Source organism: Magallana gigas, chromosome 6 (assembly GCF_963853765.1).
Source record: "Magallana gigas chromosome 6, xbMagGiga1.1, whole genome shotgun sequence".
Lineage (NCBI taxonomy): Eukaryota > Metazoa > Mollusca > Bivalvia > Ostreida > Ostreidae > Magallana > Magallana gigas.
Genome location: NC_088858.1, coordinates 5,983,212 through 6,008,952, shown reverse-complemented (window position 1 = coordinate 6,008,952; position 25,741 = coordinate 5,983,212). Strand labels below are relative to the sequence as shown.

Below are 25,741 nucleotides of genomic sequence, written 5' to 3'. Positions count from 1 at the left end.
TGATTATTCTACGGTATCTTTGATAAGCAATGAAAAAATCGGTTAAGCGCATTTTGATGCTTATGATTATACCCCATCATAGAGTTCTACGAAAATTATTGTCATGTGTATAATATTTACATATGTATCTAAAAATACAAACTATGATCAAACTTATTTTTTAGGCATATTGATTAACATTATTACAACTTACAACTGAAGGCAGCTAGGCTGGTACGCGATGTAGCCCACGAATCCTCTGGTTATTCATTTATCCCCACAAAAAACCGTGTGACTAATTGTTGGAATAACCATTTTGTGAGAATTCAAATATGATATCTAATGGACGGAAAGACTGTACTGTGGTTTGGATTTTAATGTATTTCTCAATATCATTCTCTTACACCTGGCCTTAACCGAACAAGAAAAAAATCTCAGTGTTCTTCAAAATTCTATGACACCTTGCTAGCCAATATTACAAACGTAGTAGTGGAAAGGTAAACCGCTGAACTGTCAGATTTATCAAGCGTCACATTTATTATGGATATAATTTTTGTCCAACTATGGATCCAATAATATACATCTCCACTGAATAATATTCTAATATCAATTGGCATCGATATAAATAACAAGAATGAATAAAGGATTTTATTTTGTTATACACAATGTAATTATTGAACCACGAAGTACGTATTAGTAGGTTGACCCAATAGACACGCAACGCTGTTTCAACACGGATCACCGTTAGTATTTGATGGTGACGTCGATATAAAACAAATAATTTTCAACAACGTTGATTTCTTATCTTGGATTTTACAAAGTTTCAACAACACTTTTGAAATTAGTCATTTAAATACTACTTTGTTCATGTATATTCATAATAACTTTATTTCAAGCAAAACTCTGGTCATTTTTATCAAATTTAACGCAATATATGGTCTGTATAGAATTTCTTAACTTTTTTTTATTTGAACATTTTTTAGTACGCAAATGTACATTTACATAAATGGATTAGGCAGCATGCAATGTCTATGTTTACAAGCCTTCTGCATAAGGTGAAAGGTAATACATATAAAGTGCAAGATATAAATGACAAATTAAATAATACTCTTATTTGTAGAATAGTATGATGAAGCATAAAAATATATGCATAAAAATATACATGATTGTATATTCAGATGGGCCAAAAAAAAGGGTTGGCAAAAACCGGTTTGTGGAAAAAGAAACAGAAAAACAATAAAAAACTTAAATAGTACAATTACAGCATAAGTGTACTACTTTTAATATGTACATGTTTTATATATATATATATATATATATATATATATATATATATATATATATATATATATATATATATATATTATTATGATAATTTTAGCTAAATCTCTTAGATTTTACAATGTAGTTATGAACTAATTTAAATAGTACAGTATTTTTATCATACCATATGTCATCATCTCCAAAAATAAATCTAAAGTTACTGGTTTTTGCAAGTCTAACATTGATATTTGATAAAAAAAAAAAAAAGACTGTTTCTTTCCTCATTATATCTAGGGCAGTCAAAGAAAAAATTGATATGCATTTTTAGTATGATATCCACAATTTTCACAGCTTGAATTTTCACTAATGAAATCATCAAAAAGGTTACCATTGTTTCTTAATTGACAATGTATAATATTTTCTGTGCGGTGACCAAACGCTTTTATGAATTCATTTCAGGTTTAATAAATAGTTCAACTCGATGTTTGACTTTAAATAGATATAAATAAAGACATTACCCAGAATCAAACGCATCAAAATAGCCAGTTATAGTTTAAAAATGAGTAGTACACTAGCACTCGTTTCTGCAATAAAATTCATACCAAAGGGTCAACTTTTATTACAGAAACAGGCGCCTGTGGATTAATTCACAGAATTGTAATTGTGTTAAAAGTAATGATTCAAGTGCGAATTTTACACATCAAAGAGTGAATTTTACAGATTGAATTGTGGAGATTACAGATCGAAGAATAAAATTGAAATATTAGAGAAGCGGCATCGGATTAAAAACATCAAATTTTAATTAGATTGAGTACTTCCGTGTTTCCATACTCTACCCATTTCATTGACAAAGCGAGATAACTCTAATATATCGACACGCATTTCGACCCAAAATGTTTTATTCGCCGACAACCAGACCAGGCAGTGGAAAGATTTTTACAGCGCGTTAGGTATACAATGTTGGTATAAGGATGTTACTGGAGGGTAAAGTTGCCCTGGTGACGGGAGGGGCGCAGGGTCTGGGCAAGGCTTTCTCCGAGGAACTACTGAAGAACAAAGCGAAGGTAAGGATCTCTGACCAGGTCGAGGTCCGTGGACCACAATGACCGCCTGAGTATAGTCCAGCCCTGTGAAAGATTCATAGAATGTCATTTCAAAAACAGTAAATACAAGCATGATATCGTTAATATTGATGCGCTTATGTAGAAGGCAGATCAATCAAATCATTTAAAGATTTCAGTTTCACTTTCCTACACATGCACCTGACGTTGTCTATTTTATTCTTTAATAATGAAAAAATAAACCCGCTTCCTCATAACAATTATACGCTTTAAAAATTTGGGATAATTATACCTTTGCATTAAACATGCCAAGTGTCTTTGCTTTTTTTATGTATTACCTACATAGTGTATGGAACACCAAATTCACAAAAATGAGCTAAACAGAGTTTCAATGTCAATAAAACTAGGTTTAACGGCTGTAAACTATAGTTTACGGACAAAAAACTATAGTCAACGACGTTAATCTTTATTTCACATCTGTAAACACAGTTAACGCGATCATTTTTTCAGAAGTATAGACTAATTTACACACAAAAAACCCAACCATTTTCGATTGCAAAACACATAGTTTATCTATTAGATATAGTTTCACGATTGTGAAAGTACCGGTATGATTAACATCACTCAAATATAGTTAACGTATATAAATTATACTTTACAGGCGTAAATCTATATTTATCAGCAAATTCTATGGTGGACGATTATAAATAGTCAGAAAACATAGATTAGCATTCGTAAACTATTGTTTACAACAGTTAAATATGGTTTTACAGATGCAAAATATAGCCAGTGAACCGTTAACTATTAATAGTTTTTGGTACGTGAACTATAGTTAATAGAAAAACTTGAATTGGCATTAGTAAACTATAGTTCAAACACCGTTAAATATAGTTTTTCATATGAAAACTATAGTTAACAAATCGTTTACTATAGTTTACGATTCGTAAAATTGTCAAATTTAACGAGCTTTTTTCCTCAAACAATGAGAGCTTATTGAAAAAGCAAGTTATGTCAATTTATCAGTATTGTTAGCGTGAAGGTCAAACTTCCTGGTTATTAATTCCTTCGTATTTATCTACATAAAAAATGTACATTTATACTTCTTATATTATGTACAGAACCATTAAAAATGCTTATTTTTTCCTCTACTCATGCATAAAGTGTAGACTGTATATGTTTGTAATATTCTCTATGTTGTAAACTACAACCAAAGAGATAAAAATAAACTGTTCAACTGTTCAAGAAATGAATGAATGCTGTTACTATATGATCAAGTAAACCTCACACAAAACTTAAACTCCTAACCTTGGGGGGAAGAGTTTCAATATTTTTGAACTGAGACCTCCTAGCTAATATTCTAAACAGGCACACGGGTTTTCTCATAAATGACCAGGCTTTGATGAAAAAGAAATAGAAAATAACGAGATATAATGCATTTTAACACTACATATATATTATTCAATTTATCAATAAAACCCCACTCTAACATCAAAATACCCAACCCAGAACTCACGAATTTTAAAAGTGTGGAACAGTCTCCTTTGTTTTTCTATTCATTAAGTGTGTCAGTTACTTTAAAACAGTAGATGTCAAGGAGTAAAGAAAGTTCTTTTTTATTCACTGAAGATATATTTTAACCACGTTCACTTTAACCTACACCCCCTGCACAAACAGGAGACACAGATCGTATATTTCAAATTAATGTCCATTTCTCCTACAAACGCCAGACACCAAGTTGATTAAGAATTTGAACTGTCGGGTATTTTCTTAAAAATTTTCTAAAGTTGACGACCGATAGACAACACATGATGACAAATAGACGGCTAGCATGCAATGTGTCACCTGAATAACTCAGGTAATCTAAAATAAATCTGTGAAAATAAACTTTAAATATTTCATAACTGAAAGAAAATGGCAGTGCATTGTGCGAATAAAGATATGAGGCGCATGAAATAAAAAAGGGAAAATGTGAAAATGATTGTTTTCAACACCAACCCAAAACGATTTTTGCGGCATTTCTTGTACTGTAAAAATTAATTTGCGTTATGCAATATTCAAAATTTAAAATCAAATGATATTTTTAACCATTTACTAGGTCTGCATATGCGATTTAAATACAAAGACTGGAGAGGAAACTATCCGAGAATGGAACTCTAAATATGGAAGCAACGTCGCCATGTTTCTACGCTGTGACGTCACTAATCATGATCAGTTTGAAGGTAGACTTGTTTTGAAATACAGTGTAAACATGTCCAAGCATTATTCATGATGTAAGTCTCATTTTACGTTCTTAAGATGTGTTTAAGCTGACGATCGCTCGGTTCGGGGGTTTGGACATTGTCGTCAATAACGCGGGGGTGAATCTGGAAAACGAGTCGTGGAGAACGACCATCATGGTCAACGTGGTTAGTTCGTCATTAACTAACAAAGTGATCTAATAATAAATAAAAACGATAATCGATACTAATTAATATCTGATAATTAACCGATTTGAGCTAGTACGCATCCATTTTTCGTTTTCAGATTGGAGTCATAGAAGGGACCAAACTGGCAGAAAAATACATGAGCAAGACTTCCGGCGGTCGAGGGGGCGTGGTCGTAAATGTAGCTTCTACAGCAGGTCTGTAAATTTCCAATAGGTTTTCTTTATTTGAGAATAAATGAAACAATGTTTAAGATAAATGTTAAAATATTTGCTGTATATGTTGATTTCCATGCACTGTCACCAATGGTATTCTGTAGGTTTGACCCCGGTGTTCTTCATGCCTGTGTATGTAGCCTCCAAATACAGTGTGGTTGGATTCACAAGAAGTGTTGCTGTAAGCTTATTACAAAATTGACAAGAAAATGACTCGCAATTAAGATGTGATAAATTAAATATAGTACACAGCATTTCGATCATTACTTCAGATGAATCCTGATGTCGGGAGGAGCGGCCTGAGGTTTGTCTGTCTGTGTCCGGGATTTACCGACACTTCATTGCTGTCCTCGGGACTGAAAAGTGAAGGAATTTCCGGGAATAAACTCGTGGAAGAACTTTTAACAAGCACGGGCATAAATACGTGAGCGTAGTAATTTTATTTCATTAAAGGTATATGTGCGCAAAATTTTGACATGGGTTTGAGTGAAAACATAATCATGCTTCTTAAAATAAGACGTTTCCTAAATTCTAGGCCCATAAAACATGTTCTGCCTTTAGTAATTTGACTCTAAACTTTGCTACACGTCTGATGAATATTAATGTAAACCGCCATTTATAACCCCACTGCGAATGAGTGCGGGAAAACCTAGCATTGAAAACAGGATGGACGAACAGTTTGTTTACAAATTACAATCACATTTTCATGTCTTAAATTAGATATTTCTTATATTAGATGATACTCGAAGCATTATTATTCTGATATTCATTAATGTAGAACGATATAAATTGTTAATTATGTGTAATAAAGAGAAAACAAGATTTGAGCTTTATCGACACGGTAAACGGAGGAAATACTCCCTCTCTTTGAGAGATGGATGCACTGAGAGTGTTTATTTATTCTTTATTCAAAAATTCCTCTAAACAAAAATCCCCTTCTGGTTTTTAACTTATAAAGTAAAGACACGGAACACATGGACCACAAACCTGACTAGCAAAACCCCAACACTTAAGTTTAATTCGGCTTTAATTCCTATTCCATCAATCTACATGGTATCCGATGACAATCTTCCCTTTGTTCCTATCCTTGTCAGTCTGTCTCTTTTTTCTTTCATTGCCAAATCTGTCAAACTTAACGGTATACCTATCTTTCTCGTTGTCGCCATTGTTGTTGATAGACCTTGATGGATGTCACGTGACCCGTTTTAGGCGGGGTTATTCAAATCTTTTGTATTTTTTACCGTGCCGGTAAAAAAAAAATTTTGATTTCTTGTATCTTTGTTATGAGATTGAATTATAAAACGTAATTTGTGTGAAAAACCTATCTTTAAGTAAAGAAATAAAGCAAATAATCAGATCTTATTATTGTTATTCACTAAAAATACGCCACATATACCTTTAAAAAGTGGATGAGACAAGAAATAAAGCTTTTTTCTAGAATTTCTGAAAGAAATGATCTTTTTGATGTTGATTCAAATTCCACCAAGCAACACGGAGAACGATCAACTATCAACACTAATAAAATATCCAAAAAGACATGTTACAAAAAAGGAATACACGTAACTTGGGTTTACTACGTTCAATATAAACCTAATGTCATATCAAATTAAAGACTTTGCACAATAACAAATCCGAATCAATTACTCAATCTTTTTTAGGGTCGAGTTTGTTGTCGAAGGTTTCATGCAGCTACTTTTGACCGACGACAACAATGGCGGAGTTATGGTCGTCACCAAACAGCGCGGCATCCGGTACCACGGCCGGCAGCGTAAGGTCAACAAACTGTAGACCACCGCCGCCAGCCACAGGAGGACATGTGCCCGCCGCCAACCACCGACAAGTGCATGCCGCAAATCACGAAAGGAAGGCTTTGTACTTTTTGCGTGCCGCATAATGGACTTAGAACAGCTGTGATATTAATCTAATTATAGAAATAAACGTTATTGATGATGATGATATTGATGATGATGATGATGATGATGATGATGATGATGAAAATGCAATGAATAACATTTCTTTTTATCAACATGACCATCTGGGATACTTCAAAAAAATATCTTTTCATATTTGTTGTACTCGCATTTAATTATCGTGGGGTTTTTTTTTTACGCAATTTGAAGGACAATTTTGCATAATATAAAATGGATTTTTAAAATTCTACTTTTTAATGTTTATTTTATATGTACTCAAATATTCATGAAACTTCCAAGCAACTAAAAAGACATAAGTTTTATTTATATTTTTCTGTTCTATTATCTTTCACCATCTTTATTGAGAGTGACGAAGTTGCTGGAATGATCATTTTGTGAGAATTCAAATATGATATCTAATGGAAAGAAAGACTGCTCTGTAATGTAGTTTTTGGGAGTTGATTTTAATCAACTCTCCTATGCACTTACTCGTGCAAGGCGAAAGTGAAACAGTGTTTGGACCTCAGCACAAATCAATACCGCTGACAACACTTAGTTCTTGAAAATAATAGATAAATTCGATGCTATATATTCTGAAACATTGTTTTTGAAGAAAACTTATGTATAAATACCATGAAAATAATAATATTTTAAATTGTACAAACAGTTTAGATATTTTTTAAAGTCGTATGTATTCCTACGCTAGAGTTCGATGTAGTCTCGTTCAACCAGACTCTTGGCTGTCTCCGTTAATATCCGACAAAACAGGGTCTCTATTGCTTGTCGGAGATAAACGGAGACAGCAAAGCGTTTGGTTGAACAAGACAAGAGTTCAATTTTGCCTGGATCCATACAATTTCTCAGAAATATTTCGATTACTGATACTATTTGCCATGTAAAATCACATATATCGTTCATTTTGAATCAATGATAATCGATAAAATCAACTCCCGTCAGTACTTCAGTACTTTGATTAATGTAATACTCATTAACCTTCTCTTACACCTGGCCGTAACCGAACAAGTAAAAAATCTCAGTGTTCTTCTAAGTTCTTTGACAGTTGACATCCCTAGCCAAGATTACATGTACCTGTGTACAAACGTAGCAGTGGAGGGATTACGTTTTTTCCGGGGTTCGGATTTTTTTTTACCTCTTTTCACACCATCTAGCGTTTATTCAGTGCATGTCTGTTGGTTTTGCATCGGTGATCGTTAGTTTTTGCATCGGTGTCTGTTGGCTTTGCAAAAGAGGGTGTTGGTTTTGTTTTAAGCTAGTCTATTTCGTATTTAAGTATGTTTTTAAAAATAAGTTGTTCGTTTTGCATAAACGTCTTTTTTTACCTTTTCCGCCGCCCATAATCAAGCATCACATTGATTATGGATTTATATTTTGTTTAACTATACGTATATCTAATTATAGACATCTGCAAGTTTCACTGAACACTGAATAATATTCTGATACTCCTGAACATCGATATAAAAACGAAAATGAATAAAAAGTCGAGTTTTAATAACATTTTTTTTATCTAAAAGTTCTGTAAACAAGTTTGAATTGCAAATTTTGATCGGTAACTATGTATTTAAGCGTGTATTTTATTATGATTATTGAACCACAAATTACGTATTAGTAGGTTGAGGCAATAGACAAGCAACTCTGTTTCAACGCGGATCAACGTTTGTATTTGATGGCGACGTCAATATAAAACAATTAATTTTCAACAACGTTGATTTCTTAGCATGGATTTTACAAAGTTTCAACAACACTTTTGAAATTAGTCATTTACATACTACTTTGTACACGTATTTTCAATATAATCTTATTTTAAGCAAAACTCTGATCAATTTTATTAATTATACGCAGTACTAGTATAAGTATATGGTCTGTATAGAATTTCTTAATGTTGGTCATTTACATGACATGTCTCTGACATTTTATCTGCTATGTGATTTGATTTGAAGATATATATATATATATATATATATATATATATATATATATATATATATTACACATACAATGGTAAGGACACAAGTTCTAACGACTAACGAGGTCTTCAACTTTAAAATTGATAAATTGTTTAAAATTTACCACTGGAGCGCAGTTTGCTATTCGCAACTGTAAAGTGAACTGCGTTCTAGAACGCAGTTAGCAATTCAAAATTTATAATTCATATTTGGGGCCTGACATTTTCAGGGTCATCTTCTGGTGGTATACCACCGTGAAAAAATGTTAATGTGGTCATCATTAGGTTTTTAGATTCGGGCCCCACTTATTCAACACTATTTGCAATTGAAACTAGAGATGACCACTTCACCATATATTCACAGTGGCAGTGGTGTACCACTATTAGAAGACCCAAAAAATCTCAGGCCGCATATATGAATTATAAATTTTGAATTGCGAACTGCGTTCTAGAACGCAGTTTACTTTTCAATTGCGAATAACGAACTGCAAACTGCGTTCCGAAACCCAGGAATACGGCAAGCCCATCCTTTGGTTTAACCTTACGACCCGCTTGAACCATAACCTTTGTATTTTTTAGTCCAATATTCTTTCACCCTGTTCATACTGCACACGACGGATGCAGTTCCAGACGAATTCCCGTGCACCCTACATGTACGTGTATACGCGGTCTAAAAGATATGTACTACAATATAGGCCAAACTTCAGATAAATTTTTTAAAAATTACAATTCCAAGACAAGTCCTAGTTTTCTTAAAGGATCGCGATATCATTCAATTCTTTAGGATTTGTGAGGGACATAAGTAAAAATAATGAGTTTTGAAAAAAAACTACATTTTAATACAGAGAAAAGCGGAATGATTTACATCAATACATGTATGAACTAATAGATATTCATTGTGCTTTACTTTTCCATATAATTTCTGTTGGAGTTGACGTACTCTATTTTTCTTTATAATTTGGTGTGTAAATTGGTTTTTGCACTGTGACGATTACACATTTGGAAAAAGAATTATATTAGATCAAAAATTTATGTTTACACAAAGGTGGGTTACATTTTCTTAAAATACGTGTAAACACGATTAGGAGTATCAATTGACCATAAAACAGTTTAGCCGTGTTTAGTGAGGAGAGATTATTTTGAGAAATAATTTAGATAGTAAATAGTGAAAAATGTAAATAGTTAAACATTGATATCAAGAATAAACATTGTATTTTAAATCTTTCAAAGAAATTATGATGATAATAATACCTGGGTTTTAGTCAGCTTGCGGGCTGATTTATTAAGTTAGAATGAAACTTCAAATTCGCTTGCGTAAATTAGAATTCTGGGAAGGAATGAAACAGTCCGTGTATGAGGTATTCGGAAAAGTTATGGAACTTGTCAGTTTCTAGGTTAAACTGCACATCGTCATATTAGTACGGATTCCGCATAATTATATACCGCGCACTTCCCAATTCTCTTAGTGAGATTGGAGAGGAAATATATTTGCTGTGGTTTGCGACAATGGACCATGAAATTCAGAGAGCAATCTCTGCAAAGTTACAATTGATGACAGCATGCACAGTTGCTGTAGATTATTTCAATAAAATACCGGTAAGTAGATTTGTAGCCATACATGTGTACACCTTAAATATAGTCATAAAAAATAAATGAGGAAACTAAATGTACACCCTCATATTATATGGGTTCTGGAAATTAAACTTTTCATCTTGTATTTTAATACATTGTGTATACTTCTTTATCTATAGTTAATATTCCGCTGTCTGGCTTTCTTTGCTTTTTATACAGCTAACCTTGTTTGCATTTAAACTTGTAATTAAAAATTTAAAATCCCGTTAATCACCTTCTTATTCCTAAACTTGAGAATTATATTCAATAACTTTGATTTATATTTGATTAAATGTACCTTGTCTTTCGTGTCTGATAATCTTGAAAATCCGACTTAAAATTATGTGCGTGATGGGTTTTCATACGTACTCGAATGGGGTTTCGGGTCACGTGGTCAGGTAATATAAATAGTAGGACCATGCGGTAGCGTGGCACTCTATGCTCGCTCTCGCTAGTAGTAGTAGTTAAAATGGCTGCAAATGATATGGAAAGTGTTGATTTTTGGCTGACAGAGGGTTGTTTAATATTTGTTTTTGTGTATAAATAAAACAACGCTAGCGAGCAGCGTACCTATGTAGTACTTGTTGGTTTTATTCATTTAGCACTTTATTGTTTTATATTCGGACGAACGTAGTGAGGGAGAATATAAGACAACTTTATAGATTTTTCTGAAATTTCCTTTTTAAAAATGCACGAACTTTGATATAAATCTAAGATCTTTCATGATCCTGGGCTCAGAGCTGGCTGTCGTCACACCGTTGTGGTCATTTGTGCGTATTCATTGGTGTTAATTTTTCACATCTGTTAATCTTCGGAACTGTTGGACCAATTGCAACTAAACTTAGTGCATGGTACAAAACATCCTTGATGGAGTGATGTCCAGCTGTATCAGCTAAAGAGCCCCGCACACTATAAATTAAAGGAAACATAACCATTAAAAAAGACATTTAATAAGGCAAACGTGTTAATTTCATTAGACCAACTGCACCACCATGTTAGTTTTATCTACTCGTGAACCATTGTTTGTGACTCGTGTAACATTATTTCATAAATGTTATAGATGCTGCCTTGTCCTCATTTTGCTCTTCCTTCGGATATCCAAGAAAACAGTTCACAGGTTTAATTTACACATACATATACATATTAAGCTTCTCATTTGCAGCAAGGACTTCAGAGTTTTAGAAATAATCTTGTCAAAATTTATCATCTGTACGCCCAGAAGACTCTTAGAAACTCTTTTTCAAGAATTTTAAGACAATGGATTGCATTCATACGTCAATCGTTTTTTTAATCATACATTGTAGCGGTTAAGCTGAAGTGTTTTATCTATTTTTCTAAATATTTAACAAGTTTTAATACACGTTTTTTTCTACATTGAATTCAAATTTTCAAAGAAAAAACGTTCGTTCTAAACTTGGTTTTCATAAAAAAAAAATTCCTATTGTTTATTTATTTCAATAGGATGCCCAACAATCGATAAATCTCTATCTTACTACCTTTCTTCTACGCTTGTTTTCTACCGATCAAGACATTTTATTTAGAGAAATCAATATTAAAATATAAGTGTCAAAATCTTCACTAATTTATTCGGTATCGATTCAAGGTAATGATGTATAAAAATAAGCCTAACTGTGCATTTGAGCTATATTTCTACAAAATGTCCTTCAACGCCAGTACCTCGGTGGTAGATCCTCGATATGATATCCCTGTTGCGGGTCTGGGTACCCCTGCGTTTTACGTTATCCATTCTCTAGCAATAACGTGTATCCTCAGTAGCCTGTTTTCGGCGGTTTCTGTGATTTTTGTGTCCTTTCGAACAAAGTCGGCGAAAACTTTCTTTAAATCGTGGTCAAAGTGCGAGCGTTTTGTGGTATACCTTGCTTTGTGTGACGGCCTGTTCAACATGGCGCACTTCATAGATCATTTTCACATGGCGGTTGTCAAAGACCATATTCATCCGATAGAATTATGTGAATACTATGGTTTTATGGTCTTCATGTTTATTTCTGCCCAGATGTTGCTTGTATCACTGATTGCTATCAATGCATTTGTGTTGATGAAATTTGGTAAAAACTTCGACCTCGGCAAGTATGATTGGAAACTGCTACTGCTAACATTTGGATTTCCCTTTATTGAGTGCCTCATCGTCACTGTTGTAGACACAATTGGACCGACGGGAGCATAGTAAGATGAAAAAAATAATCTAATAAAGCTGCTTGGTCTGAGTTCCTGGTCATAAGAAAATCGACTAAGTTTTTATACAAAAAATTAATCCAAAATTAAGTTGTATCATTAAAAAAAAACCATAAACTGTTTCAAGTATTATACATTTTTTTCATAGCGGCGGAGTAACAGGCAGAATGCCGACGCTCTTTCTGTTGACAGTTCCGGTGTTAACCGTCATCACTCTGAACTCCGTCATCTACACTCTCACTTGGTCGAAGATACGGGCCGAAACAAAAAGACTGGAAGGTACTAAAGACGTTTTTCTTATAAACCAAATCAACACTTTTTAATTGTTTTATACGTCTAATCTGTTTATTTTTTTTCTTTCCTTCATATAGGCACTATTGGAGAAAAGGCAAACTCGGATAGAAAATCCACACAGGCTGCTAAAAATATGTCTTTGTTTGTATTGGTGTTTTTCATCCAGTGGTGGGCTGCCGCGGTAAACGGGATCTGGGGCATGATCGCTGAGAATGTACCTTTGGAAATGTTTCTGCTTGTGACTTCATTTTCAAACATCGGTGGAATTTTGAATGGAATTGTCTTCTTGATCATGCGCAGAAACAAGGCTCGTAAATCTGCACCCAAGCCGACTGCCGTTTGTGTTTCGAAGTCAAACACCGAGGCTACTGAAGTAAAGTAACTAATTGTTCTTAGTATACCGTCTGCAATGCCAAGAGGGTTGTTAGATATGTAATGTGCTTTGTACGGTATCTTTAAACCATTTGACCTAAATAGTGAAATTAACATTACTTCCCGTCAAAGTATTCTCCGCGGTTTGAAATACTTTTTTTCAATTTTTAAATCCATTGCGTTACTGTACGCTGATTTAAGTAGACCCACAAGCACTGACTGATGGCGAGGCAAGGGCTTGTCAAGGACTTGTAACGACGACCAGATAAGAAATTTTTAAGTTTGAAAAAGGAAAATCGGATGGGACTAAATCTGGAGAGTATGGTGGGTGTGGCAAGGCGGTGACCTTCTCCGACTTCAAAAATTGTTTTAAAAGCTCAGATGAATGTGATGGAGCATTATCATGATGTAGACGGACATGCCTAAATTATGACACAGGGCGTCGTTTATACATGTTAAATTTTTTATATAACATCTCAGTATTACCGACCTGTAACACTTTTGTCCTTCGGTAGCAGAATTTATACGGCTAAACTACATGTATCACATGAGAAGAATATGCAATAAAGAACCTTTTATGTGCTTTTGGTTATTTTGGCAGCTACATACCTTCTACCATGTACATTGTACATTTTGAATATTTAACTTCGATATTTTCCCTTAAACGCACATTTCCTCTTTAATTTTAGACTTCACCACATGTAAAAGCAATCATTAGTGTAAGCACGCTTCGTTTGAGGACAAGAATCGTTCTCTCTGTGTTACTCGACACAGGTGGCATGTAATAAAAAAAGTCATGCTGAGCAAAAACTCTTGCGTTGCAATGGCTATTGGTACTTTGCGGAACGGAACGGAACCAGTTAAGAGGCACCCAACGGGGTGCAATTTAGAAAAAAAAAACGCCATTATTTCAATTATTGTAAATGGAAAATTGTTTTTTAAATGTTGATGTTTAAATGCACTGTGTATTACATGTATATGAAATACGCTACTCATTTCTCTATAAGTCATTACACGCTTCTTTTCCGAGAAAACCTAGTCACTAGTCACTTGTTGTTTTAAGATGTCAAATTGAGACTGTACATATAAAATTGAGATTTAAACCAAACGCGAAATCAGTATGTGTAACATCGATGAAAATTACTTAAGCATTTTCTCTTCTGAATAATTTTCTTTTGATTCCGTTCCGTTCCGCAAAATACCATTATCTGTGTGGATATTGGTATTAACGGAACGGAACGGAATCTTTCAAACTTTTTAGATAATGAAAAATATAACAATTCACAGGAACGAAAACAGATTCCTTACGGAGATTTATAAAGGGGAATGTTTACATCTTTTCTCCATTCGGAATACACTCGGAATATATCGCGCAATTTTTTAACGTTATCATCCGGGCTTATTAATGGCTGTTGCAATGCAAAATCTCCGTAGACTTTCAATTTCGGGATGTGTATTGAAACCTGAAGCGGTAGAGGGGGCGTTTCAAAACAGATAATCTGGACATTTTTTATATTAGTGGATGAACGTAGTTAGAGCACAAAGGTATTTACTATTATTGAAATATCATGCAAAAAGTGGTGGAAGCAAAAACTCGGGACAGAGTATAGTTGGTTAATCAAGCTAGCAAAAACACAATGCTTATATCAAGTAAAATTTATATTATACCAAGTGCATTTGCAGCGCAGGGATAACATTGATAATTAAAATACTTGATAACCTTATTTTAAATAAATTAGAATAAAAGATGATATAACAAATGTCGGTAACATAGTTATAAATAATTTTCTTCTGATTCCGTTCCGTTCCGCAAAATACCAATACCCGTGTGGATATTGGTATTTAACGGAACGGAACGGAATCTTTTAAAATAAAATTTTTAAAAAATGAAATATACTTGCCCTTTCTTTATTCTTTTGGGATAAACGAAGCAAACTAACAAACCATTTCATCCATTCAAACATCTTGCGTATGCATGTGCATATCATTCCAGCGCTTGTGTGCTTACGTCAACTGTTATTTCATTTATAATCGATTATATGTTATTTACACGAGTGATCTTAATAGTTTGTTAATCAAGCTAGCAAAAACACAATTGATTTACAGTTATTCAGTAGAATTCCAAAATTTACTGAGCACATTCGCAAGCTTAAGGAAAAAGTTAAATATTCATTACCTACCTTACTTCTTGTACCTTAAATATGTTGGGAATCTCACATGTTGGCGGGAAGAGGGTAACAAAAAAATGTAAAAGAGTCTGTTGATTTCTAGAAACAATTAAAAAGCCAACAAAATGTCTGATAATTCAGCTTGGGGTAACGATTTGGATCGGTAGATAGTTCATTATTACAGGGAGTGATTATCAGATTTATATCGGTGGGTCCTTAATCAAAAAGGTGGATTAATTTAAAAAAAAAGTCTATTTGTTCCATTAACTATCGGGAGGGGGGGGGGGGGGGGCAACTACATTTCTACAACATAGCCATTTCATACAGTAAAGGAATAAGAAAAGCAAATATAAATCATTGAAGACAGAACTCTCTCGATCATATAAGGTTTTGAGAGAAATAGAGCAAGCTACATAGATAGTTGCTTATAGTTATGATCATCATCCATTACTTGCGTTTAAAAATGTAATTTTCTGATACATTTAATAATAACACTCTAATATGTTGTATGATTCTTCTGAAATGCATAGATGCTAATCAATTTGAAGCTTTTGAAGATGAAAAAGCTTTAAGAGTTTTGAATTATTCAGAACAAAGTACATCGATTGCTACCATATCTATCATTATTGCTGCTTTTCCGCAGCTTTATTTTTTTTGTCAAGTAAGTTATAATGCATTATGATGGTAAAGTTGATTCGTCATTAGGAAAACAGGAATAGTGTTCAATATCACGCCCATTCAAACATTACACCTTGAAGTTCATGTGATTATTTTTTTTTTAACAGGGTTAACTGATCATGAAGTAAAAAGTTTATTTAAAATTTCGGCGTTTATACCGGTATATGGTAGCGTTTCAAAGTAATCCTTCGTAAAGGGAGATCCTCACGTTTTTATCAAATAATGTCCTTCCACGCCAGTACCTCGGTTGTAGATCCATGTTGCTGGTCTCGGTGCCACAGCGTTTTACGTGATACATTCTATAGAATGGAACGCCATGGCTGCCTTATAGCATTAGACTATAGGTACATTATGTCAAATTACCATTACATTATGTCAAAGTCCATTACGTTATTAATAACGTGATGTGAATAAGTCTTTGCTGTAGGCCAGTTCTCTATTTCATGATGTACATGCTCCATTACTTTAAGGTGAAACATCATTTCGTTACGCGAACACGGATACATCGGCCTTTCTATATACAAGGAAACGGTAAGCTTACCCAAATGTATCCAGGGGTTATTGAAACTTTGTGGAACAGAACGGAACCAGTAAAGGGTCATCCAATGGGAAAATAGAAATTTAAAAATAATGATTTATTTTGTTTTTATTCATTTCATTTCAAAATAAGATTGATCTTTAATTTTATTGTTTAAATTCGTTGTTTAAAGAAAAATATACATAATTATATTACTAACTACTCTAATATTAACATATTACAGTATTTTCACGGCAGAACTTACTAACTAGTTTAAGCTAGCAAAAAATATTCTCTATTAGTTAGAGATTTAAAACAAACGAAACGCATTCCAAAGCATACCATCTTTAAAATTACAATGTCAGCAGTACTTGACTTATTTGTAAGATTCTGGTTCCGTTACGTTCCGCAATATATTATTACCCCTGTGGATATTGGTATTCAACGGAACAGAACGGAATGAGCGTAAATTTCCTTCTCAACCTATTTTCACTTTAGTTTAAATCGCCTTTAATTCCTATTCCATCAATCTACTTGGTATCTTCCCTTTGTTACTATCCTTATCAGTCTGCATCTACTTTTTTTTTTAATGCCAAATCTGTCAAACGTAACGGTATACCTATCTTTCTCATCGTCGCCATTGTTGTTGATAGACCGGAGATGGATGTCACGTGACCAGTTTTCGGCGGGGTTATTCAAATCTTTGGTATTTTTTTACAAATAAAAAAATTAATTTTTGATTTCTTGTATCTTTGTTATGCGATTGACTTATAAAGCGTAATTTGTGTGAAAGTCCTATCTTTAAGTAAAGAAATGAAGCAAATAATCAGATCTTATTATTGTTATTCACTAAAAATACGCCACCTTTAAAAAGTTGATAAGACAAGAAATAGATGTTGAGCTTTTCTAGACGTTTTGAAAGAAATGATCTTTTTTGATGTTGATTCAAATTCCACCAAGCAACACGGAGAACGATCAACTATCAACACTAGTAAAATATCCAAAAAGACATGTTACAAAAAAGGAATACACGTAACTTAGGGTTTACTACGTTCAATATTAACCTAATGTCTAATATCAAATTAAAGACTTTGCACAATAACAAAAGCTCAATCTTTTTGCACGATTTAGGGTTGAGTTTGTTGATGAAGGCGATGAATAACATTTTTTTAATCAACATGACCATCTGGGATACTTGAAAAACCTCTTTTCATATTTGTTGTACTCGCATTAAATTATCATGTTTTTTCGCAATTTAAAAGATTATTTTGCATAATTTCAAATGGATTTAAAAAAAAAAATCTACTTTTTAATATATATATATATATATATATATATATATATATATATATATATATATATATATATATATATATATATATATATATTTTTTTTTTTTTTCATGAAACTTCCAAGCAACTAAATAGACAATATAAGTTTTATTATATATTTTTCTGTGTTATTATCTTTCACTATCTTTATTGAGAGTGACTAAGTTGTTGAAATGACCATTTTGTGAGAATTCAAATATGATATCTAATGGAAAGAAAGACTGTTCTGTCATGTAGTTTTAATGTAATACTCATTAACCTTCTCTTACACCTGGCCTTAACCGAACAAGAAAAAATTCTCAATGTTCTTCTAAAGTCTTTGACAGTTGGCATCCCTAGCCAAGATTACATGTATTTGTGTACAAACGTAGCAGTGGAAGGATTACGTTTTTTCCAGGGTTCGATTTTTTACCTCTTTTTTACGCCATTTAGCGTTTATTTAGTGCATAACTGTTGGTTTTGCATCGGCGATCGCTTGTTTTGCATTGGTGTCTGTTGACTTTCCAAACGAGGATGTTGGTTTTGTTTTAAGCTGGTCTATTTCGTATCTAAGTATGTTTTTAAAAACTAGTTGTTCGTTATGCATAAACGTCTTTTTTACCTTTTCCGCCGCCAATAATCAAGCATTTCATTAATTATGGATATAATTTTTGTTCAACTATATATAATTATAGACATCTGAACACCGAATAATATTCTGATACTCCCGAACATCGATATAAAAAAACTAAATTGAATAAAAAGTCGAGTTTTAAAAACACTTTTTTTTTTAATTTTAAAGGTCTGTAAACAAGTTTGAATTGCAAAATTTGATTTGTAAAAATTTATTTAAGCGTGTATTTTAATATAATTTTTAAACCCACAGATTACGTATTAGTAGGTTGACCTAGACAAGCAACTCTGTTTCAACACGGATGAACGTTTGCATATGATAATGATGTCATGTTGTAAATTTTGAATTGACTGGACTACAAAATTGACTGGGTGGGTGTTAATACAAATTTTACAACATGACAGTGACGTCGATGTAAAACAATTACAGTAATTTTCAACAACGTTGATTTCTTAACATGGATTTTACAAAGTTTCAACAACACTTTTGGAATTGGTCATCATTTACATGCTACTTTGTATATGTACATTCAATATAACTTTATTTGAAGCAAACAAGAAAAACTCTGATCACTTTTTCAAATTTAACGCAGTATATGGTCTGTATAGAATTTCTTAACGTTGTTCATTTCCATCATATGCCTCTGACATTTTATCTGCTATGTGATTTGATTCGAACATATTTAATTGTATATATATAACACATACATACACAAATGGTAAGGATACAAGTTCTAACAACTTACGAGGTCTTCACCATTAAAATTGAAAAAAAAATTGCTCAAAACTTACAACTATTAAGACGCCATATGAATTTGTAATAATTTATTACAAAATAGTGAAATACGCGATAAATCTGCTGTGTGATGGTATTGAAAGATTTTGATAATTGAGGAAAATGTACGTCACATTGTAACATTCATGTATATTTAATACTATACCAAATTAACCTTTTTCAGAATTTTTAAGCACAAGAAAGACGGATAAATTTTTTTTAGCAAAAATTGAGCGATTTTAACAAAATATATGAGTTTATGTAGTTTGTGTTAAACGGCAATTTGATACACAGGGGTTGTTCGATATGTGATTTCATGCGCGGATCTAGAGGGGATCTGGATCAGCGCATGAATTTGTTAAGCTAAGATACAGTAAACATGCCCCCCCCCCCCGGTCCCCCCCCCCCCCGACGTGCCTGAGAACACCTGAAGGCTCACGTCCATTTAAACCGTTTGAAAGATAATAAGCACATGCGTGGATCTGGGGGGGGGGGGGGTCAGCCGGATTAGAGTAGCGGTAGCAGATTATGAACATCAAATTTTAATTTGATTAATAATTTTCCGTGTTTCCATACATGGTTTCATTGACAAAGAGAGATAACTCTAATATATCGACCTGAATCTCGACCCACACAAGTGGAGATTTTTACAGCGCGTTAGGTATACAGTGTGTGTATAAGGATGTTACTGGAGGGTAAGGTTGCCCTGGTGACGGGAGGGGCGCAGGGTCTGGGCAAGGCTTTCTCCGAGGAACTGCTGAAGAACAAGGCGAAGGTAAGGACGAGGCCCGTGGACCGTGATGACCACCTGATAATAGTCCAGGCTGGTGAAAGATTCATAGAATAGACGCCATTTTAGTTTATAAAAACTTGTCTTGAGTAAGGTGTTGCTTATAATGATGCCAATAGCTTACTAAAAGGATATATGCGTTTTGTAGAATGATAGATAACCCAAGACAGACAGTTTTTAAATGTTAGTTAGTTAGTTAGTTAGTTAAATGTTAGTTTCACTTTCCGACACAGTCACCTGCTTTATAAATTTGTTGATCTATTTTTTCATTAAACCTAAAGAATAAATAATGTCAGATGCGTTTGCTTTCTTTCCGGCTTGCCTTCTAATGAATGAATGAATGGTTGTTACTATATGACCAATAAAACCTTACACTAACACCAAAACTCCTAACCCTGGGGCGATGAGTTTCAATATCTTTGAAGAGAGACCTCCTAGCCAACATTCTAAACATGCACACGGTTTGCCTGATAAATGACCTGGCTTGAAGAAAAAAAGAGGTAAAAAATAATGAATTAATGCTTTTCCCTATATTATTTACATTATTAACAAACCCCACCCTAATAACATCAAAATACCAAGAAATTATTTTTATATACTGAATCTTTATTTTACAGTGCATTGGATGCTTATTTTTGGTGCGTTACAGGATCGACATCTAAAAAATAAGCATTTAATGCTTACATTTTTATTCATATTGATGTTTATTTGTATGAAAAATACGTCTCGTCGCTTTAACGCCTTTATATGCGTTAAATTCTTAGTCAAGGATATGGAACATACATTGAATTTAACATGTTATTTAGTTCGCTACTGCAACTAAAGATATAGTGCCAGAAACATTATAGAGAGAAATCTTTTTTTTAAATTAACGAGTAGATGTATGATTTACTTTTTTTATACATGTTTTTTGGTTATATAATGCAGTAATTACATATCAAATTGGCTAAGTAATTTTGAAATTGTATTCTCAGGAAATTGAACGTGTCGCAGATTTCCAATGCAAACATAAGGGGAAATATACACTAAATGTAAATATTCAAACGTATACCCACTGCATGGAAATACAGATAGTATGTTTTACAAGTTATATCCTCTTCTCCTACAAATGCAAGACCTCAAATTGACCAAGAACTTTAAAACGGTCGAGATCTAAGAAGAAAGTAAAAATGTTCAAAAGTTGACGAACGATGGACGACACATGACGACAAAGAGACAAATACATGAAGTCTGCATTGTGAAACAGATTATCTTTTTTTATCATTTTTTTTTTATTATTCTCACCGACGTATAACGCTTTTAGGCGCGGCAGTGTTATGAAATTCTTAAAGTTGGACTTTCAACTTTAATCTTAAAAATTTCAACTTTAATCTTGGATTTCTCAATTTTAAAGTTGGAATTTTTAAATTTGGACTTTAAACTTTAATCTTGAAAATTTCAACTTTAATCTTGGATTTTCAACTTTAAAGTTAACCTATAATATCCAATTTTTATCTTGGAATTTCCATCTTTGATCTTGAAATTTTTAACATTAAAGTTGGACATTCGAATTTTGCTCTGGGAATTTCAAGTTTAAAAGTTTATTCTTTTTGACTTTTATGTTGGATTTTCCAACTTCAATATTTGATTTTTTAATTCTTATTTTGGAATTCCCTCTTCTTATTTTTTTATGATACATTGTTACAAATGTTTTCTCAATTTCAGGAAAATGTCTATTTCAACGCCATGTAGATAATGACACAATTAAAATATACAAATTGCACAGCTTTGATTTGAACTTTATTGTCTCTTCGTGTGCTTTTTTTTATTCTGCTTTAAATTTTTTATACTGCATTAAAACAATGACACCCACTTATTTTATTTACTAGGATAACGTTGATTTGATTTTAAAAATTTCGATATTTGACATTTGATACTGTATACGCTTAAATCTTATTCATATGAAAACTTCTAGTTCAGACAGATATGACTATAAGTTTATAGCACTGTTTACCTATTATATAATGTATATTGTTATATTTACAAGTTTACACCTCGATATTCATCATGCAAAATCAAGTGATATTAATTTCTTAACTATTTACTAGGTCTGCATATGCGATTTAAACACAAGGACTGGCGAGAAAACTGTCCGAGAATGGACCTCAAAATACGGAGACAACGTCGTCATGTTTCTACGCTGTGACGTCACTAATCATGATCAATTTGAAGGTAAACTTGTTTTGAAATTCCCATACACACTGTAAGAAAACGTTAAAGCATTGTTCATGGTGTAAAGCTCCTGTAATGTTTTTCAGACGTGTTTAAGCTGACGATCGCTCAGTTCGGGGGATTGGACATTGTCGTCAATAACGCGGGGGTAGCGCTGGAAAACGAGTCCTGGAGAACGACCATAATGGTCAACGTGGTTAGTTCGTCATTAATTAGTCAAGTAGCCCAATTATAGTTAAATTAGATAACTGATGATTTTTTATTATTAACCGATTTAGAGAGAGCAAACACACACATTTTTCATTTTAGATTGGAGTTATAGAAGGGACCAAACTGGCAGACAAATACATGGGCAAGTCTTCCGGCGGTCGAGGGGGCGTGGTCGTAAATGTAGCTTCTACAGCAGGTATCTTAATTTCCAGTGGATTACCTTTCTTTGAGAATAAAAAATGTTAAACATAAATGTTAAAATATTTACGAGACGTTCATTTTCATGCACGGTCACCAATATTTTCTATAGGTTTGACCCCGGTGTTTTTCATGCCTGTGTATGTAGCCTCCAAATACAGTGTGGTCGGGTTTACAAGAAGTGTTGCTGTAAGCTAATACTAGTTATAGCGAATTTGGAGTAAGAAACATCCACTTTAAAGAGGTAGTATGTTAAAAAAAAGTATAAAAAATTTGAATCATTGCTTCAGATGAACCCTGATATCGGGAGGAGCGGCCTGAGGTTTGTCTGTCTGTGTCCGGGATTTACCGACACTTCCATGCTGTCCTCGGGACAGGACAGTGACGGAATTTCCGGAAATAAACTCGCCGAAGAAATTGTAACAACGGGTGTGAATACGTGAGTGAAGTTATTTTATTTGATCTAAAAGTAAAACTAGAAATAGATATTGAACTTTATTGAATTTTGTAAGAAAGAAGTGGTCTTTTTGATGTTCGTTTTGATTTCTTTGAGTGACACATAGAACGATAAACATGTAAGTTGTTCTAATCCTCTTTATATGTTATATACAATTAAATATGTTCAATTCACATAGAACGATGAATTGCCAAGACAAGTAAGAAATATCCAAAATGATAAATTATATAACAAAATCAGCATATCTTCTTTATTATACATAAACTGATTTTAATATAAAAGACCTTGTATATTAACAAATTAAAGCGTTTTGAGATCATTCGTGGGTTTGATTTAGGGTCGAGTTTGTTGTGGAAGGTTTCATGCAATTACTCCTGACCGACGACAACAATGGCGGAGTTATGGCCGTCACCAAACAGCGCGGCATCCGGTACCACGGCCGGCAGCGTAAAGTCAACAAACTGTAGACCGCTACCGCCAGCCACAGGAAGACAGGTGCCCGCCGCCAACCACCGACAGGTGCCCGCCGACTACCAAGGAAGGAAGGCATTTGTACTCTCCACGTACTGAACATAATGGACTTGTGTTGATATAAGAACTGTGATATAAATTTAATTATACATGTAAGAAATAAGCCTTATTGATAATGCTGATGATGTTCATCATCATCATCATCATCATCATCATCAAAAGGCGATGAATAACATATTTTGAATCAACATGAATCATCTGAGATACTTGAGATAAATATTTTTCTCATATTTGTTGTTCTTATTAAAAGATCATGATTTTTTACGCAATTTAAAAGACAATTTTGCATAATATCAAATGAATAAAATTCTGCAGCTTCTTTGTAATATTTATTTTATATGTATTTGAATTAATATTCATGAAACTTCAAAACAACTAAAAGACCTCTTAACAAAACAGGTACCGATATCGGCTTTCAATTATTTTAAGTGATTTTTTTTGGGGGGGGGGGGGGATTTTGTTTTGAACTTCAAATAGGGTATTTTAGAGACTAAAATTTTGTCTCAGTTGATATGGTATATAATTATGAATAAATACATACCAAAGACAGTCTGGTCAATCATTTAAAATTTTAATTTAAAAAAATAGTTCCGAAAATTAAAATGATTATTTTTTTTTAATCTATGGAGAAAATCTAAAGAATAACAAATATGTACTCACATAAGGCACCTATCAAACAATTATATTTTACAAAAATATTGAAATACACAAAACTTTTGGTATTCATTTATAACCCACCCCCCCCCCCCCCCAAAAAAAAAACAACAAACAAACAAACAAAAAACCAAAAAAACAAAAACAAAACAAAACAAAAACAAAAGCAAAAAAAAAAAGCCCTGTGACAAAGTTGTTGGAATAACCATTTTGTGAGAATTCAAACATGATATCTAATGGATGGAGAGACTGTACCGTCACATAGTTTTTAATGTATTTCTCAATATCATTCTCTTACACCTGGCCTTAACCGTACAAGAAAAAAGTCGCCAGTATGTTCTGAATTCTTTGAATCCCCTTCCATCCTCTTGCCTGTGTACAAACGAAGCATTGGAAAGGTAAACCTCTGACCTAGCAGTGCAGACATATCAAACATCACACACAATTTCCCCACTGTAACTCAAGGCTAAGGTTTATTATTTTCTCTAATTTGTTCGTTAATGAAGGGAATCAAGTTTACAACCAGATATTGGCGGTACAGACATTGTTTGGATTGATGTATCGATCTAATTACTTCCATGTGTAAGGCAAGCCATGATGGACAATCTGGAATTGAAGAAAGAGTTTGACCCGAGTAGTGTGATGTACTCACTACTAACCTTAGTTCCTCGCTGTACTAACAATCTATCATGTCTGCTTGCTTCCTGGGACCCGGGGGATGCAGAACAATCAAAATAACGCCAGAAATCCAATCGATGGCCAAATAAAAAGTGATCCGAAAACAGCTCCATGAAATGTCATGTTTGCAGAAGACGTAGTGCTGCTCTGTCGTGCATTAATTATACGCAATAAACTAAATGTCTGGGGACTTACCATAAAACTCTAAAAATGTATTATTCATATAAACAAAAAGCTTCCGTTGAGTACAGTGAGCATTAAGATGGATCATACACAAAAGCGTGCAATATTCATTCTAATGATCGCCGAAATTACCAGTGATATCTTTGCATTAAGAGTCTGAGGGTGGTAAATTCTGCCCCTATTTCTCTATTTCTTATTTCTCCCTATCTTCTTTTTTTTTTGCTTGTTGAAAGTATTTTGAATTGCACATGTACCCTCCCTCCCCAAGTTTAAGATAAATAAGTTTTTCGAACCTGTTTAAATACTACGTTGAACATTTTTGGGGTCGCTTTCGATCAAATTAATTATGTGTAAGTCCATATAATTTTATTTTCAACCATAGATCTAATTATATACATCTTCAGGTTTCACTGAATAATATTCTAACATTCCCAAGCATCGATATAAAAACGAAAATGAATAAA

General features: G+C 33.3%; 2 protein-coding genes and 1 long non-coding RNA gene across 3 annotated transcripts; all 3 read left to right on the top strand.

The window, feature by feature from the left end:
- The first annotated feature begins 2,088 nt into the window (after positions 1-2,088).
- On the top strand, positions 2,089-7,174 carry LOC105347911 (15-hydroxyprostaglandin dehydrogenase [NAD(+)]). The gene is made up of 7 exons (XM_011457164.4): positions 2,089-2,306; positions 4,399-4,522; positions 4,599-4,708; positions 4,827-4,923; positions 5,046-5,122; positions 5,214-5,365; positions 6,600-7,174. The coding sequence occupies exons 1-7, from the start codon at positions 2,214-2,216 to the stop codon at positions 6,727-6,729; spliced, it is 783 nt and encodes a 260-aa protein (XP_011455466.2). The 5' UTR covers positions 2,089-2,213; the 3' UTR covers positions 6,730-7,174.
- Positions 7,175-12,036: 4,862 nt separating this feature from the next.
- Positions 12,037-13,866, top strand: LOC105347913 (uncharacterized). The gene is made up of 2 exons (XR_002201736.3): positions 12,037-12,897; positions 12,990-13,866. It is a non-coding gene; the product is annotated as an uncharacterized lncRNA (long non-coding RNA).
- Positions 13,867-19,981: 6,115 nt separating this feature from the next.
- On the top strand, positions 19,982-24,079 carry LOC105347914 (15-hydroxyprostaglandin dehydrogenase [NAD(+)]). The gene is made up of 7 exons (XM_034469618.2): positions 19,982-20,140; positions 22,243-22,366; positions 22,453-22,562; positions 22,676-22,772; positions 22,887-22,963; positions 23,065-23,213; positions 23,569-24,079. The coding sequence occupies exons 1-7, from the start codon at positions 20,048-20,050 to the stop codon at positions 23,696-23,698; spliced, it is 780 nt and encodes a 259-aa protein (XP_034325509.2). The 5' UTR covers positions 19,982-20,047; the 3' UTR covers positions 23,699-24,079.
- Positions 24,080-25,741: the final 1,662 nt, after the last annotated feature.